At 41.2% G+C, this 14,363-nt stretch overlaps 1 protein-coding gene across 9 annotated transcripts in view; it reads left to right on the forward strand.

Moving 5' to 3' along the window:
• Positions 1-14,363, forward strand: part of HELZ (helicase with zinc finger) — a 155,736-nt gene that overhangs the window by 12,004 nt on the left and 129,369 nt on the right. For all 9 annotated transcript variants that reach the window (XM_059909048.1, XM_059909046.1, XM_059909053.1 and 6 more), the window contains 2 exons: positions 11,637-11,864; positions 14,197-14,233. In XM_059909048.1, the coding sequence (XP_059765031.1) occupies positions 11,655-11,864; positions 14,197-14,233 (247 nt within the window). In that variant the 5' untranslated portion in view covers positions 11,637-11,654. The remainder of the gene's footprint in view (positions 1-11,636; positions 11,865-14,196; positions 14,234-14,363) is intronic.

Here is a 14,363-nt window from a genome sequence, read left to right on the forward strand (position 1 = left end):
TTTCTCTGTCAAATAGATAGAATTCTTTTTTTTCCTGAGCCAGCTGAAAGTAAGTGGCAGACATCTTAGATGGCATTTCATTCATACTTCATCGTGTGTCTCCTAAGAATGAGGACATATTTCTTCATAAACATAATACCATTATCACACCTAAGAAGATAATTCAGTAATACTAATAGTTATACTATCAGATATCAAGTCCATGTATAATTTTTCCTATTTCTCCCCGACATGTATTTTATTTCTTTAGTTTTTATTTATTTATTTATTTATTTTTGGCTGTGTTGGGTCTTCGTTTCTGTGCGAGGGCTTTCTCTAGTTGCGGCGAGCGGGGGCCACTCTTCATCGCGGTGCGCGGGCCTCTCACTATCGCGGCCTCTCTTGTTGCGGAGCACAGGCTCCAGACGCGCAGGCTCAGTAGTTGTGGCTCACGGGCCTAGTTGCTTCGCGGCATGTGGGATCTTCCCAGACCAGGGCTCGAACCCGTGTCCCCTGCATTGGCAGGCAGATTCTCGACCACTGTGCCACTAGGGAAGCCCCTCTTTAGTTTCTTTTAATCTAGAATAGTTATCCCTTCCCTTTTAGTTTTTCATGATAATTAAGCATGTTGCTTGTTGAAAAATTAGAAAATGCAAATGAATTAAAAAAAATTGTAATCCACCACTCAGAGCTACCTACTTTTAATTTTGGAATAATTTTAGACTTACAGAAAGTTGTAAATGTAGGTCAGAGTTCTCATATACTCTTAACCCACCATTGTTAACATCTTACATTTTTAAGGTACATTTGTCAAATCTAAGAAACCATCATTGGAACATCAGTATTAACTAATTTCCAGATTTTATTTGGATTTCTCATTTTCCCACAAAGTTCTTATTCTGTTCAGGGATCTATCCAGGATCCACGTTGAATGTGGTTGTCATGTCCTCTGGGCTCTGACAGTTTTTCAGACTTTCGTTTTTTTGTTTTTTTTTTAATTTCCATTTTATTCTTTTTTAATTTTTATTTTATTATTTTTTAAAAAATAAATTTATTTATTTTATTTATATTTGGCTGCGTTGGGTCTTTGTTGCTGCGCCCGGGCTTTCTCTAGTTGCGGTGAGCGGGGGCTACTCTTTGTTGCGGTGAATGGGCTTCTCATTGTGGTGGCTTCTCTTGTTGCGGAGCACGGGCTCTAGGCGTGCGGGCTCAGTAGTTGTGGCTCGCAGGCTCTAGAGCACAGGCTCAGTAGTTGTGGCGCACGGGCTTCATTGCTCTGCAGCATGTGGGATCTTCCTGGACCAGGGCTCGAACCCGTGTCCCCTGCAGGCGGATTCTTAACCACTGCCCCACCAGTTATTCTTTTTTTAAAAAATTATTTCCTCATTTGTTTTTATATGATGATGCCTTTATTTATTTATTTTTTATTATTGTTTATTTTTGGCTGTGTTGGGTCTTTGTTGCTGCGCGCGGGCTTTCTCTAGTTGTGGCAAGTGGGGGCTACTCTTCGTTGTGGTGCGCGGACTTCTCGTTGTGGTGGCTTCTCTTGTTGCAGAGCATGGGCTCTAGGTGCACGGGCTTCAGTAATTGCAGCACCCGGGCTCAGTAGTTGCGGCACACAGGCCCTAGAGTGCGCGGGCTTCAGTAGTTGCGGCGTGTGGCCTCAGTAGTTGTGGCTCGTGGGCTCTAGAGCGCAGGCTCAGTAGTTGTGGCGTACGGGCTTAGTTGCTCTGCGGCATGTGGGATCTTCCCGGACCAGGGCTGGAACCCGTGTCCCCTGCATTGGCAGGTGGATTCTTAACCATTGCGCCACCAGGAAAGTCCCAGACTTTCCTTTTTTTAATGACAATTTTGAAGAGTCCTGGTTCAGGTATTTCATAGACAGTCCCTCAATTTGGGTTTGTGTGATGTTCTCCTCATGATTAGAATGGAGTTAGGGTTTTGGGGAAGGAGATATTTACTTTTAATATTTTGTTTCATCTCTATTTCTTGGCTTTTTATATAAGATATTCAATGCATATAGATATATATTTACAAAAGTAGGCTTATAGACTATTATTTTATAATCTGCTTGCTATTTTGTAGTCTGCTTGGTATGATGATGGTCGTGGTGGTGGTACACTTTTGTTTTAATTATGCCGTTGGCTCTCTTGCATTGATTTACATTTTATTTATAAAGCTCAACTGCTTTGGATTATGATGTGTTTACAAGGCTACACAGATAATCCGGAAGGGAAAATGAAGAAATACAAATGACAGAAAATGTTTTATAATAATAAAATTTTCTTGGCAAGCAGCAACCTTTTCTCAAAGTCAGTCTTTTAATATAATTTGCTTCATAAATATGGGTTTTTTGTTTTTTCATATCTTTATTGATTAGTAAGCATGTTAAATGACTTGGGAGGAATCTCACTCTCTTCAAGAAATAATTTGGAATTATTGATCCAGAATGCTGACAATTCTCAAAAATGGGTCAGGAAAATCAAAGTAATAGATAGAAAAAAAAAATCTCAATTTTAGCTCTTGATATAACTTTTCTTAAATTTAGGGTTTTTCTTTTTATAATTTAAGTTACTAAAACAGATGGTGGAAGGTCCATCAAGATATTTATTTTATGTATTTAAAGCATTTTACTTTGCTGTATTGAATTCCATTCATTCTGGAATTTAGGAGAATTTACCTCTTTATGAAAGAGATTATTCAAAGTAGAAAATGATTGATGACCTTCGCTGCCAGTTTTCTTCTCAATAGACTTAGTTTCTCTTCTAATGCTTCTTGCATACTCAGTAATTTTATAAGTTTTAGAGAAAAATGCAAGTCTGGCTGAATATTAAGCACAGTACAATAAATAAACCTTTTTTACTTTGCAGAATATTTTACACGTGTGTCCCATAGATTCATCACAGATTCTAGTTTTGGATAAAGGCAAGTACATTTAAAGACAATACAACATCCCTGTCTATGACATTGGCATTCGAATGAGAAGTGAATTTGGTTCAGGACAGTTCTTGGAATGCTTGGCATTTAGGTTATTTTAGGTCAACTCTTTCGGAAATTCAATTAGAGTACTTATTGAATGGTTTTAGTGAGCTGAATGGTTGTCATGGGGATATAGATGATATAAAACATGACTCCTATTTATAAAATAGTTGTGTTGGTCAGATAAGGCATCTTGCATGATGTATTTAATCCAAGATAATGGATGAGTAAGAGGCAGATCATTCTATAGGAAGTAATTTTGGTTTTGAGAGAGGCATTCTTAGGGAAATAGGCCTTGAAGTGTTCATTTAGAGCTGGGCAGGATTCAGGTCCGGAGAGAGGAGGGAAAGGATATTTGGGTAGAGGGAAGGGCATTGGCAGAGCCTCAGAGGCCTGACGGTCCCTGGGGCCTGTGTGGGAATGGTGGGAAAGTTGGGTTGCAGTCAGCCTGTGGGTGGCCTGGACGTTGGGTAATGAGCGTGGCTGTCAGTTTATGGGCGCCGTCTCTAGAGTGGTCTGTAACTTGCTTCCTCCCTGAGGAAGTGTGACACGCTTCTGCTAGCTGCAGTGTCTTCCCCACAGCTGTGCTGTCCGTTGAGGAGAAGGGGGCCTGCTCTGCCATGGCTTCCTTACTCCTCAGGGTATGGCATGTGAGTTATTTTAATAATGTATCAATCTGCCTTTTCTTTCTTTTGTCACAATGCATTTACTTTCTAAAATGGTCTTGTTTTCAGGATAATAATTGGGTTTCCACAGGGAAAATAATAAGGTATGAGGCAAATTACTGACTAAAGGCAAACTACTGACTTAAAAAAATGAATCTCTAATCTTTTTTCTAGTAGTTCTTCTTTTGTTTAAATTTTTGTTTTGTTAGTTACGTAAAGAAACTTATGTGTAGTAATTTCTGCTCAGGTGGATCGTGGTAATGTTTAGCACAGCTCATTGGTCTTTTGGAACCTTCACAAATGCAGTCTGATTCATTCCAGCCAAGTTAATTATGAGGTGGATAATTTTTTTTCCCCTAATGGAGACAAATGTAAAAGACAGAGATACAGAAATCATCTTCAATTTAGATTGAAGAAATTTTAGTTACTACTGTTTGTTCCTGCTGTTTGATCACAGTTTATTTTTATTTTTTGAAGTCTGTCTCTAATCAAATAAGATTTAATTTTTTAGAAGTAAAAGAGGACCATGACTAAATTAATAAGAAAAGTTAATTTAAGGACAATAATTGATTTTTAAAAATATAAAAGTACATTTCATGACTTGATCTCAAGATGATCTGGTGGTTATCCTTATACTGTCGCAGAAGGAAGTCCACAGTGGGACGAGAATGATGCTTGCAAATCACCACCCTTCTTATTATCTAGTACTGAACATGTCTTAGTCCAGGCCAGTCTGCCTGCCACCTCTGTGGTACACTGTTGACTTCATTTTTCTTCCAGTATTTACTTTTGGTCCTGGACCAATTATCTAGCTGTGATGGAATTCTTCAAAAGTATTCTTCAAAGTATCCTACATTTTGTACCTAGTGAACTAGTGATTGTTCTGTTTGCAGACATTCTTTCTGAGGCTCTGCTCTTGCCTCGAAAACCTACATTTGCAGAAAGGGAAATGTATAGGTTTTCCTTTTATTAACAAACTTATCCTTCTTTATTTCTTTCCAGTTTTTAGAAACCGTGTCCATTGTGACATTGAGATTCATATTTTAAAAATAATTTAAAAATTTTATTCTTAAAATTATCATACAGTAAAACTAACTTTTTTCTTTTATTCTGTTAATTTAACATGTGTAGTTTGTGCAACCATCACTACAATCAGAATACAGAATAATATTATCACCCCCCAGAATTCCCTAATGCTATCCTTTTATAGTTAACTGTCCCCATCCTATAACCTCTGCAACCACTGACCTTTTCTCCGTCCCTATAGTTTTGTCGTTTTGAGAATGTCATATAAATGGAATCATACGTGTAAGCTTTTGAGACTGGGTTCTTTTACTCTGTCTTTGAGATTCATCTAAGTTATTGCATGTATTGAAAGTTTATTCCTTTTTATTACTGAGTAGTTTTCCATCGTCACTCATTAAAGGACATTTGGGTTGTTTCCAGTTTTTAACAATTACGAATAGAGCTGCTGTAGACAATTTGTGTACAGACTTTTGTGCAAACATAGTTTTCATTTATCTCTAGGGTAGCTGTCTCTGGGGAGAGGGACTCACTATATCATCTGCTGGGTGATATAGTGAGTATATTTTTAACTTTATAAGAAACTGTCAACCCTTGTTCCAGAGTGTCTGTACCATTTTATATTCTCCCACTAGCAATGTATGAGAGTTCCACCTATTCCACATCACTGATATTATCAGTGATTTTAATTTAGCCATTCTAATAGGTATATAGTAATATCTTATCGTGGTTTTAATTTGCATTTCTCTGATGACTAATGCCATTGGACATCTTTTCATGTGCTTATTTGCCATCATTAGATCCTCTTAGTGGAGTGCCCGTTGAAATCTTTTGCCTAGCTTTTAATTGGGTTTTCTTACTGTTGAGTTTTGAGAATTCTTTATATATTTGGATACAAATCCTTTTTCAGGTATGTGATTTGCAGTTGGTTTTCTCTCAGTCTTTAGCTTGGCTTCCCATCCTTCTAACATAATAGTGTCTTTCAAAGAGCAAAAAGGTTTAATTTTGAGAAAGTCCAATTCATAAATTTTTTTCTTTTTTATATTATACTAAGATGGGTAGATTTTAAAATAAGTTTCTGTTCTATAAAAGTGGTGAAAAGTAACTTAGTGACGGGAATGTTCTCCTCAAGTTGACTTTGTGGAAGGTGCACATGTTATTTTCTGGAAAGGTAGTGCTAATTAATATACTCCCTAGTCTTGGGAACATCTAGGACTTTTGTTTAACCAAAGGATGCAGTTGGTTTAGGTTTGTGAGGGTTTTCACACTTTTTTTTTTAAAATGATAATCACTAATGTGGTTAAATATGTATACTTTCATAATGCAGAACTATGTAGGAATTAGTCCTTAAGACTCTTCCAGGGTTAAAATAGTGGTATATTACATTCACATTTGATGCTTTTGGGAGTGCCTGAGTTTGTTTCTGCTTCACTGGAACAGCATTAGAACTTTGAGTGTAGGTTCAGATTCAGTGTCATGGCTAAAAGCACGAGCTGCATCAGAATGTCTGGATTTGAATCCTGCCTTTTATTTGCAGTGTAACTGTGGGTGAGTAACTGAACTTCTCTGTGCTTCAGTTTCCTTATCTGTTAGTGGGAATGATAATAATAACATCCACCTTGTAAGGTTATTATGAGGAATCAAGTAGATTACATAATATAGTCATTTCAACAGCATCTGGCCCACAGTAAGCATTCAGCAAATGGCTCTTGTTATTATTTTTATTATTATTGCTGAAATAGCTTTATGATAAAATTGTTTAAACAAATGTTTTGGAATATTTTCAAGAGTCAGAATAACCACATATCACACTAAGTCATTTCTCTCCCATGCCCACTTTTTTCTCTTTACACTTGTTATTATTAATCAATACCTGTGACCAGTGTTTTTAATAATCACGTGTATATACACTGTTTTACAAGACAACTATCCGTTCATTCCATTTTTCACATCCTGTGAGGTACTAATCAGATATACACATATGCATCAGTTCGCTTCAGCTGCCTGAAATATCAACCTAAATTGGCTTAAGCTGGAAAGAAATTTGAGTTAGGCTCACCTAACTGCAAAGTCAGGCACAGCGAGCTGGATTCAGGGCTCAAGTAAAGTCATCAGGACTCAGGTTCTCCCCACGAGTCAAGTCTGCCTTTTCCTGTATGGACTTTAGTTGTAGGAACTGTGTGTTAGAAAAATGGCTGTAGCACATTCACCCCCTGTAGCCTGTTAGCGCTTAGATTCAGCCGGAAAGAGCGCCTGTCTCTTTCCCAGAAGCCTCAGCAAAAGTCTCGTGATGTCTCATTGGCTCTTATGGGGTCACGTGTCTGACCTGGAGCCGATCGCTGTTTGAGGCTGTGAGACTGGGATTGACCAGTTCTGGTCACGTGGCAGCCGTGGCTCTTTGGCGGAGTCGACGCCGCCGGAGCCACGCTGACTGAGGGTCCGGGAGAGGTGCCTACTCTGAGGGAATTTGTGGGCTTTTATTACCAGAAAAAGGGATGGACGCTGGCTGGTCAAACGACTAATGTGCTATTAGGCTCTTTTTGTAGATCGGCAGCAGATCACAGGGGTTAATGGATTTGAATTAGAATCTTGGTTTCTGGTTCCAGCTTTTTTGTCTGTGAAGTTACATCCTCCAGGAATGCGTTCCCCACAGGGGCAGGAGTTTGCAGAAGGTTAGCGTTGTGTATTCTTCTGGTGAAAGTTGGATAATTTTCAACAGGAAGAGAAAGAGTCGAGGCAAATCGGGGTGGCCCTTGCAGTGGGTGGACGTGGTGCTGCTTCCCACAGTGGTGGGTGCAGGCGACTCGGCGCCCTTCTCCGGGCCTTTCTGTCCCCGTGGCAGAGGCTGTACAAGACCCAGCTTGGTCAGCGTCTGTCCGCCACGTGGCGGGGTCGCGTGCTGTAGACACGGGTGTATCCGTGTATCCTGGCCAAGAGTGTCGGCTACATGGTGAGGTGTGTCCGGGAGCTGGCCTCGTGTAGAGGTAGTTTCTAGATCTCTGTGTTTTTTGTAGTCCGTTTTAGCGTGGCTTGAGACGTTGTCTCACTTTGACTTCGGCTGGCAGTTTTTATTTTATGTTTTTCAAGAAGGTGCTTGAACTTCTTCAGGAGTATGTGTAGCCAGGTCATGCTGTTTTCTGAAGAACCAGGGAAGCCGGTTACCAGAGACCTGCCTTGTATGCAGAGCTGCACTACAGGAGTACCCGCAGTGAGGTTCAGGGAGACCGCAGTTAGAAATGAACTGTTGGACCTGATTAATTAACAGACGTAATTGTGGTAGGCGTCTTCATATCCAGTGCTGAGGTGGGCACCTGAGCCTACATATCAGAGACATTAACTCTTGAAATTAAGTCACTTCCCCCCATAGCTCCCGGAGTTAGTAATTCTGTCCCTAATCTCTACTTCTGTGTTACTTTTATTGAGATTTCCCTGGCTGATATGTTTGGTGATTAATGTTGACGGTAGTCTTTGTGATCTCCCCTCAGAGCCAGTTTTAGGGGTTAGCTTGTCTTTGTCAGCGACGTACAAGTACACTTGTTTCTCCAATGGCTATTGGAGAGCATGATCATTATTATGATCGCATAATCATAACCATTATTATTTTATCGAGATGGAGAAAATGGGTGAAAATAATTCCTCTGTCAAGTAGGTAAAGTAGTTACATAGCATGATATTTTATTTTCTATAAATACAGTGTTGTATGTTGAAATCTGTAAAGTGATTTCCACTTTATATAAATTGAAAATATGGAATTTTAGTGAAATAACAGTAGCTAACACTTACTGAGCACTCACTGTATGCCAGGCATTCTTTTAAGCACTTTACACGCATTATTTCACTTAATTCTTAAGTGAAAATAAATAACCATAGGAGGTAGGTATTAGTTGTCTTCTTGCCATTTTAGAGGTGAGCAAGTTGAGATGCTTGAGGCTAAGTCATTTGCTCCAGGTCACACAGCTGGTGAGTGACACAGTTGGTGAGTGACAGCTGGTGAGTTCTGAATGTAAGTCCTCTGGCTTCAAGTCTGTGCTTTGGATCACTGTGCTGTGTTCTCTCCCTAGTAAAGATTTTAGCTACTGTGTTGTTAGTTTTTCTTTTCATTTTATTTCTTTTTTTAATATTTTCTAGATGTGGGCTAGGAGTTTTATAGAGAAGATTTGCTAATTCTAGGACCTTTGGAATCCATGGATTTATCCATCTTCTGTTGCTGTTATCTGGCAAGCAAACACTATATGCTTGTTTATATCAGTAGGTCTCAACCAGGAATGATTTTGCCCCCCAGGGGACACTTGCTGATGTCTGGAGACAGACATCTTTAGTTGTCGTAAGTCAGGAGACGTGCTCCTGGCACCTAGTGGTCAGAGGCCGGGATGCTGGTGAAACGTCTTGTGAAGCACAGGACAGCCTTCCGCAACAAAGAATTGTCCAGCCCAAAATGTCAATAGCATCAGCTCTGGCCTATAGAATAAGTTACTGATGATCTTGTAATGCCATTCTGATCTCTAATGGGCAAAGTCACGTTAGTAATGTAGAAATGATTACTTTTGTTGTTTGTTTGATAATTGATTTCCCCAAATTAATGCATGTTTGTATAAGGGACATAAACACCAACTATAACTTAAATATTTAAGTTCCCTTAAAGTAAACTGGGAATTATAGCCCAGTGAGGGAGAGCTGAGGAAGTTTAAAGGGAGGCCGGGTAATGCCTGAGGGTACAATACTCTAAATATTTGTTGGATTACCTTGTGAATAACACAATTAGATTTCATTTTTTGTGTTGTGTTAACTTGTCAAATGTATAAACATTTTAAATATCCTGTAATTTTAAAAACCGTGTTTTGGTATTTTTTTAATTAAAAATTTCATACTGAGAAAAGTGGAGAATACTACATCGTACCCCATGTATGTACCACCCATATTTAACAAATACTAACAAATACTGAAGTCCATTTTGAGCTCTTTCTCATCCCATCCCTTAGGTGTTTCTACATTTTTTGTTACACCAAACATCTCAAAAGTTGAAGGGGCCTGGACCTCTTCCGATGTCTGTCATCAGGCCTCACTCACTGCTGCTGCCTTTTGTCTGCCTGTCAGCTTCTCCCCTCATCGTTCGCTGCAGCATATAGGCGGCACAGGGCGGAGCCAGGTTGTCTTTTCAAAGCTGGAAAGGCCAGGCCGAGAGTGGATGTGTAGGCTGGAGAGAGGCGGGAGGACCATAAGCATGGGTTTCCCCCAATGTCTGAAGGTAGAGCGTTCCCGTGAAACCTTTCATAGGCCGAAATGGCGTAAAGCGAAGAAGCAATGACCATAGGACACACCTTGCTGACGGATGCACAAAATAAACTGAGCTAAAGCGCAGAAGCTCAGCGACAGTTGAGAGCTGTGGCGCTTTGGTGCCGAGGTGCTGAGTGTGGCTCCGGGAAGGAGCCGGGCGGCGCCCCTTTCTCCCGCCTCTGCCGCTCACGGTGCGAATTGCCCCTGCGAGCGCTGCTGCCGAACGCGTGCGGACACTGTTGTCACTTTCCCCCCTTTTTTGTAAAAGTGGATGTCCTCTTTGGATTCCTTTTGGTGAGGAAAACAGGCACTAACGTGGGTCCTTCTTAAAAGCAAAGCGACATGAATCGAGCTTTGGAAAGATGGAGGAGACCTGTACCTTGGGGCCATTTGGTAAGGTGGAAAGTGGGGAGCGTGAGTGAGGGTGGGAACAGGCAAGAAGAGCAGCCTCCGCACCGACAGAGATGGTGATCAGAGGCCAGCAAGAGTGATCCTCCGAAGCAGCATTGTGACTGTCAGGTCAAAGGAGTTTAGTTCTTCTTTGCCCAGGTTTTCTGCTCCCTGCATTATGAGTGGTATAGCTCAGGAGAGGCTGCGCTTGAATTCTCAATCTCTTTTACTTGGACTGCTTAGTGGTCTGTTATTAATGGCAATGCCTGCTTCTCACCAGTTGTTCACAGGACTTCTACATGATAGGTTCCTTCTTTTTTTTTTTTTTTTTGACCGCACCATGCCGCCTGTGGGATCTTAGTTCCCCAACCAGGGGTCAGACCCTCCCCCCGCCCCTTTCCGCCGTGGAAGCGCGGAGTCCCAACCCCTGGACTGCCCGATAGGTTCCTTCTTTATTTAAACACCTCCCATCATGCTCCATTGCTATGGAATAAAGCCCTCACTTCTTGTGGCATTGGAGGGCATTCTTAGCTCCTTTCCCTCCTTCTCTGACACACCTGGAGTTTATCATGTGCTTTCTCTTGTCTTGGTGATTTCTTGTGCATTCTCTCTGAAGAACTCCCCTACGCTCTCCCTGTCATCTCTGCACAGTGAACTTGTGTTCTTCTTTTGAGGTCAGCTCATGCCTTTCGGCAGATGGAAGGTATTTCTTGCTATTTTTCACTTGTGCTTTGTCTGTCTTGCTAGAATCTGAGTTTCTTGAAAGCAGTGATGACATGCTTCCTCTTTGAGTTTAGTGCTGCTAACACAGGGCCTGGCCTCAGGAAGTGTTTGCTGAACTGAATTAATAGCCAGTTCGAACTTGCCCTTGAGCCAGTTTTTTGTACTGGTGGGAAAAATCCTACACGGTATGGACTTTGATTCTCTGCAGTCTCAGTTACAGAATTATAAGACCGAAAATAGGAGGCTGGGATAGGAAACATTTTTGCACCTTCTGGTTTAAAAGAAAAAGAGACGCCTTCGTGGCTTATTACACTTTGTAATATTCAGCATCATGTTTCATTTATAAATTTGATGTGTTGTTGGCATGATCCTGACTTACGGTTGATATTTTGCTTGGATTTTAGTAAAGACTTCATAAAATATAAAAGAAAAGTATAGAATTTGTAGCATCAATAGTTGCTGCTCAGCTCTGACCTTGATCAAAAGGCTGGTTGAGAGTAACTATTTAGATAGATAGTTGAGCCAGTTGAGTTAGGAATGGGGCTAGAATTGATAATAAGTTTTTAAAACCTTTTCTTACCTGTTCTTTCTCCCTGTCTTTAGGATTTTTGTCCCTGAGTCATGGAAGACAGAAGAGCTGAGAAGTCATGTGAACAAGCGTGTGAATCACTTAAGAGACAGGACTATGAAATGACCCTCAAGCACTGCACAGAGGCCCTCCTTTCTCTTGGCCAGTACTCCATGGCTGACTTCACAGGGCCGTGTCCACTGGAGATAGAAAGCATCAAAATCGAGAGTCTTCTTTACAGAATTGCCTCCTTTTTGCAGCTGGTGAGTAAACACTGTCAATGAGCCAGTGCTGAACCATGTAAAATGGCTGTTTTCTGTGAGTGGGGACTATCGCTGATCACTGCTTCTACAAATCACCACATTCTGGGCTGAGGACATGAGTGAAGTGGCTAGTGATTGCTGAATATCTTTGATGGCAAGTAACTGTGTTTTTCAGCCTTGAAAGTATTACTATTGTATAGCATTTTGGATTATTTACTCCATTCAACAAATATTTCAACAAATATTATTCACTCAATTCAACAAATGTTTACGCTGTTCTAGGTATTTGCTATACGTTGGTGAAAAAGAAAGAGAAAGATCCCTCCTTCATAGTACTTTTTCTAGTGGGGGGGCAGACAATAAACCATAGGCATTATAAATAAGTAAACACTTTAGATTGTTAGAAGGTAACAGTCTGCATGGAAAAAAAGAAGAATAGAGGGTTACTAGGATTAGGGATAGGGTTGCAGTTTTAAATTGGGTTAAGATAGGCCTCATGATAAGGTGATACGAAGGAGGTAAGGAAGTGAGCCACGCTGAAATCTGGAAGAAGATCATTACAGGCAGAGGGAACAGTCAGTGCGGAATTCCTGAGGCGGAAGCATGCCTGCCACGTCTGACGAACAGTTGGGAGGCCCTTGTGCTGGAGTTAAGTGCCCAAGGGGGAGAGTGCAACAGGGCTAGATCCTGTGGGACCGTTCAGGCCACTGTAAGGGCTGGTGTCTGCTCTACTTGAGATGGGACGCTGTTGTGGGATTTTGAGCAGAGGAGTGGCATGATCTGCTTTAATAGGAGTTACTTGGCCTTTGTGTTGAGAATAGACTGTAAAAGAGTAAGAGCAGATGCAGGGAGACTAGTTTGGAAGCTATTAGAATAATCTAGGCCAGCGGTGAAGTGGCTCAGATCAAAATGCTAGCAGTGGAGATGGTGAGAAATGGTTTGTTCTGGTTACAATCTGAAGATAGAACGAAGCAGATGTCCTGACGTACTGAAGGCAGGGAGTGAGAGGTACAGAGCAGTCATAGTTGACTTACTTCGCCCTTTTTCTGTCTGAGCAATTGGCAGCGTGGAGTTGCCTTACACTGAGATGAGAGGGCTGTAGGTGGGGAGATGGGAAAGAGTTCATTTTGGACATACTGATTTGAGATGACGTTTAGATATCCAGCTGGAGATGTCGAATAAGCAGTTGGATATGCAGGTCTGGAGTTTGGGAGAGAGGTCTGGGCTAAAGATGTTAATTTGAGAGTCTGTGGCCTGTGGATGATATATAAAGTCTTACGCCTGGGTCAGATCAGCAGGGGAATGAGTATAGGTAGAGAGAAGGGGAGGGCTGAGGACAGTCTTGTGGCACTAGTTTAAGAGGTTGGGAGGAGAAGCAAAGCATCCTGAAAAGCAACCCATGAGGTTAAGGAAAACTAAGAGAGTAAGCTGTCCTAGGAACCAGTCAGAGAAAGCCTGTCCAAATGAGGGAATGTTCAGTGTCCATTGCTGTGAATAGAGTCGTGAGAACTGAGAATTGACTGAGAGATGACAGTGTGTCTAAATGGGTACATGTAAGTGTATCTAACTGGATTCACTGGCAGTCACTGGTGACCTCCATGAGAGCAGCTTCCATGGAGCAGTGGGTGAAAGCCTGATAGAAGAGTGTTTACGAGGAAGTCAGAGGGAAGGGAATTGAAATACATGATATAGACACTTCTTGAGGAGTTTGCCCCATTGAAGCACAAAAAAATGGAATGGTAGCTGGTGGGAGAAGTGAAGTCAAGGGAAGGATCCTTTCAGATGAGAGAAATAAGAGCATGTTTGTTTATAGGACTGAACCGTTGGGAAACAGAAAATTAATGACGTAGGAGAAACAGAAGAAGCTTGCTGGAGCGCTGTTCTTGAGTAGGCCCTGGAGCAGATCTGCACGGGTGGTAGGATGGGCTTTAGGAAGGAACAGGGCTGGCTCACCTGGTAACAGGTGGAAGGCACGGTGTGCCGGAAAGTGGGCAGCCATGGTAGTGGCCATCCGCGGAAGGTCTCTTCTCAGGGCGGCAGTTTCCTCAGTAAAGGCATTAGCTGAGAGCGAGGATGGGGAGGAGATTTCTGGTGACTTGAGGTTAGAGAGGGCGAGAGGGAGGAGAGTGAATAAATGGCCTAGGGACGTATACTGTAACGTTTGTTTGTAGAATATTGTGTAATCCTCAGCACATGAGTTAGCTTTGCTCTGTGAATATTAAATTTGCAACATTAATGATTAAACTTTGAAACAAAGCTGAGCTTTTTGATAAAATCTGTTTTAAGCAGCCCTTGAACTACTTAACTTTATCTTGTATCTTTTATTTTGCAGAAAAACTATGGGCAAGCTGATGAAGATTGTAGGCATGGTATGTTTAAAAGCAGGATTCTTTTCTGCTGTGAAGATTTTGAATTATTTAATTGAGCAGTGTTTAAGATTTGTTTTTTTCACATGCTAATTTCAAAAGTGATCATAATATTTAAAAAACCCACCTCACG

This window comes from Balaenoptera ricei, chromosome 20, assembly GCF_028023285.1.
Source record: "Balaenoptera ricei isolate mBalRic1 chromosome 20, mBalRic1.hap2, whole genome shotgun sequence".
Taxonomy (NCBI): Eukaryota; Metazoa; Chordata; class Mammalia; order Artiodactyla; family Balaenopteridae; genus Balaenoptera; species Balaenoptera ricei.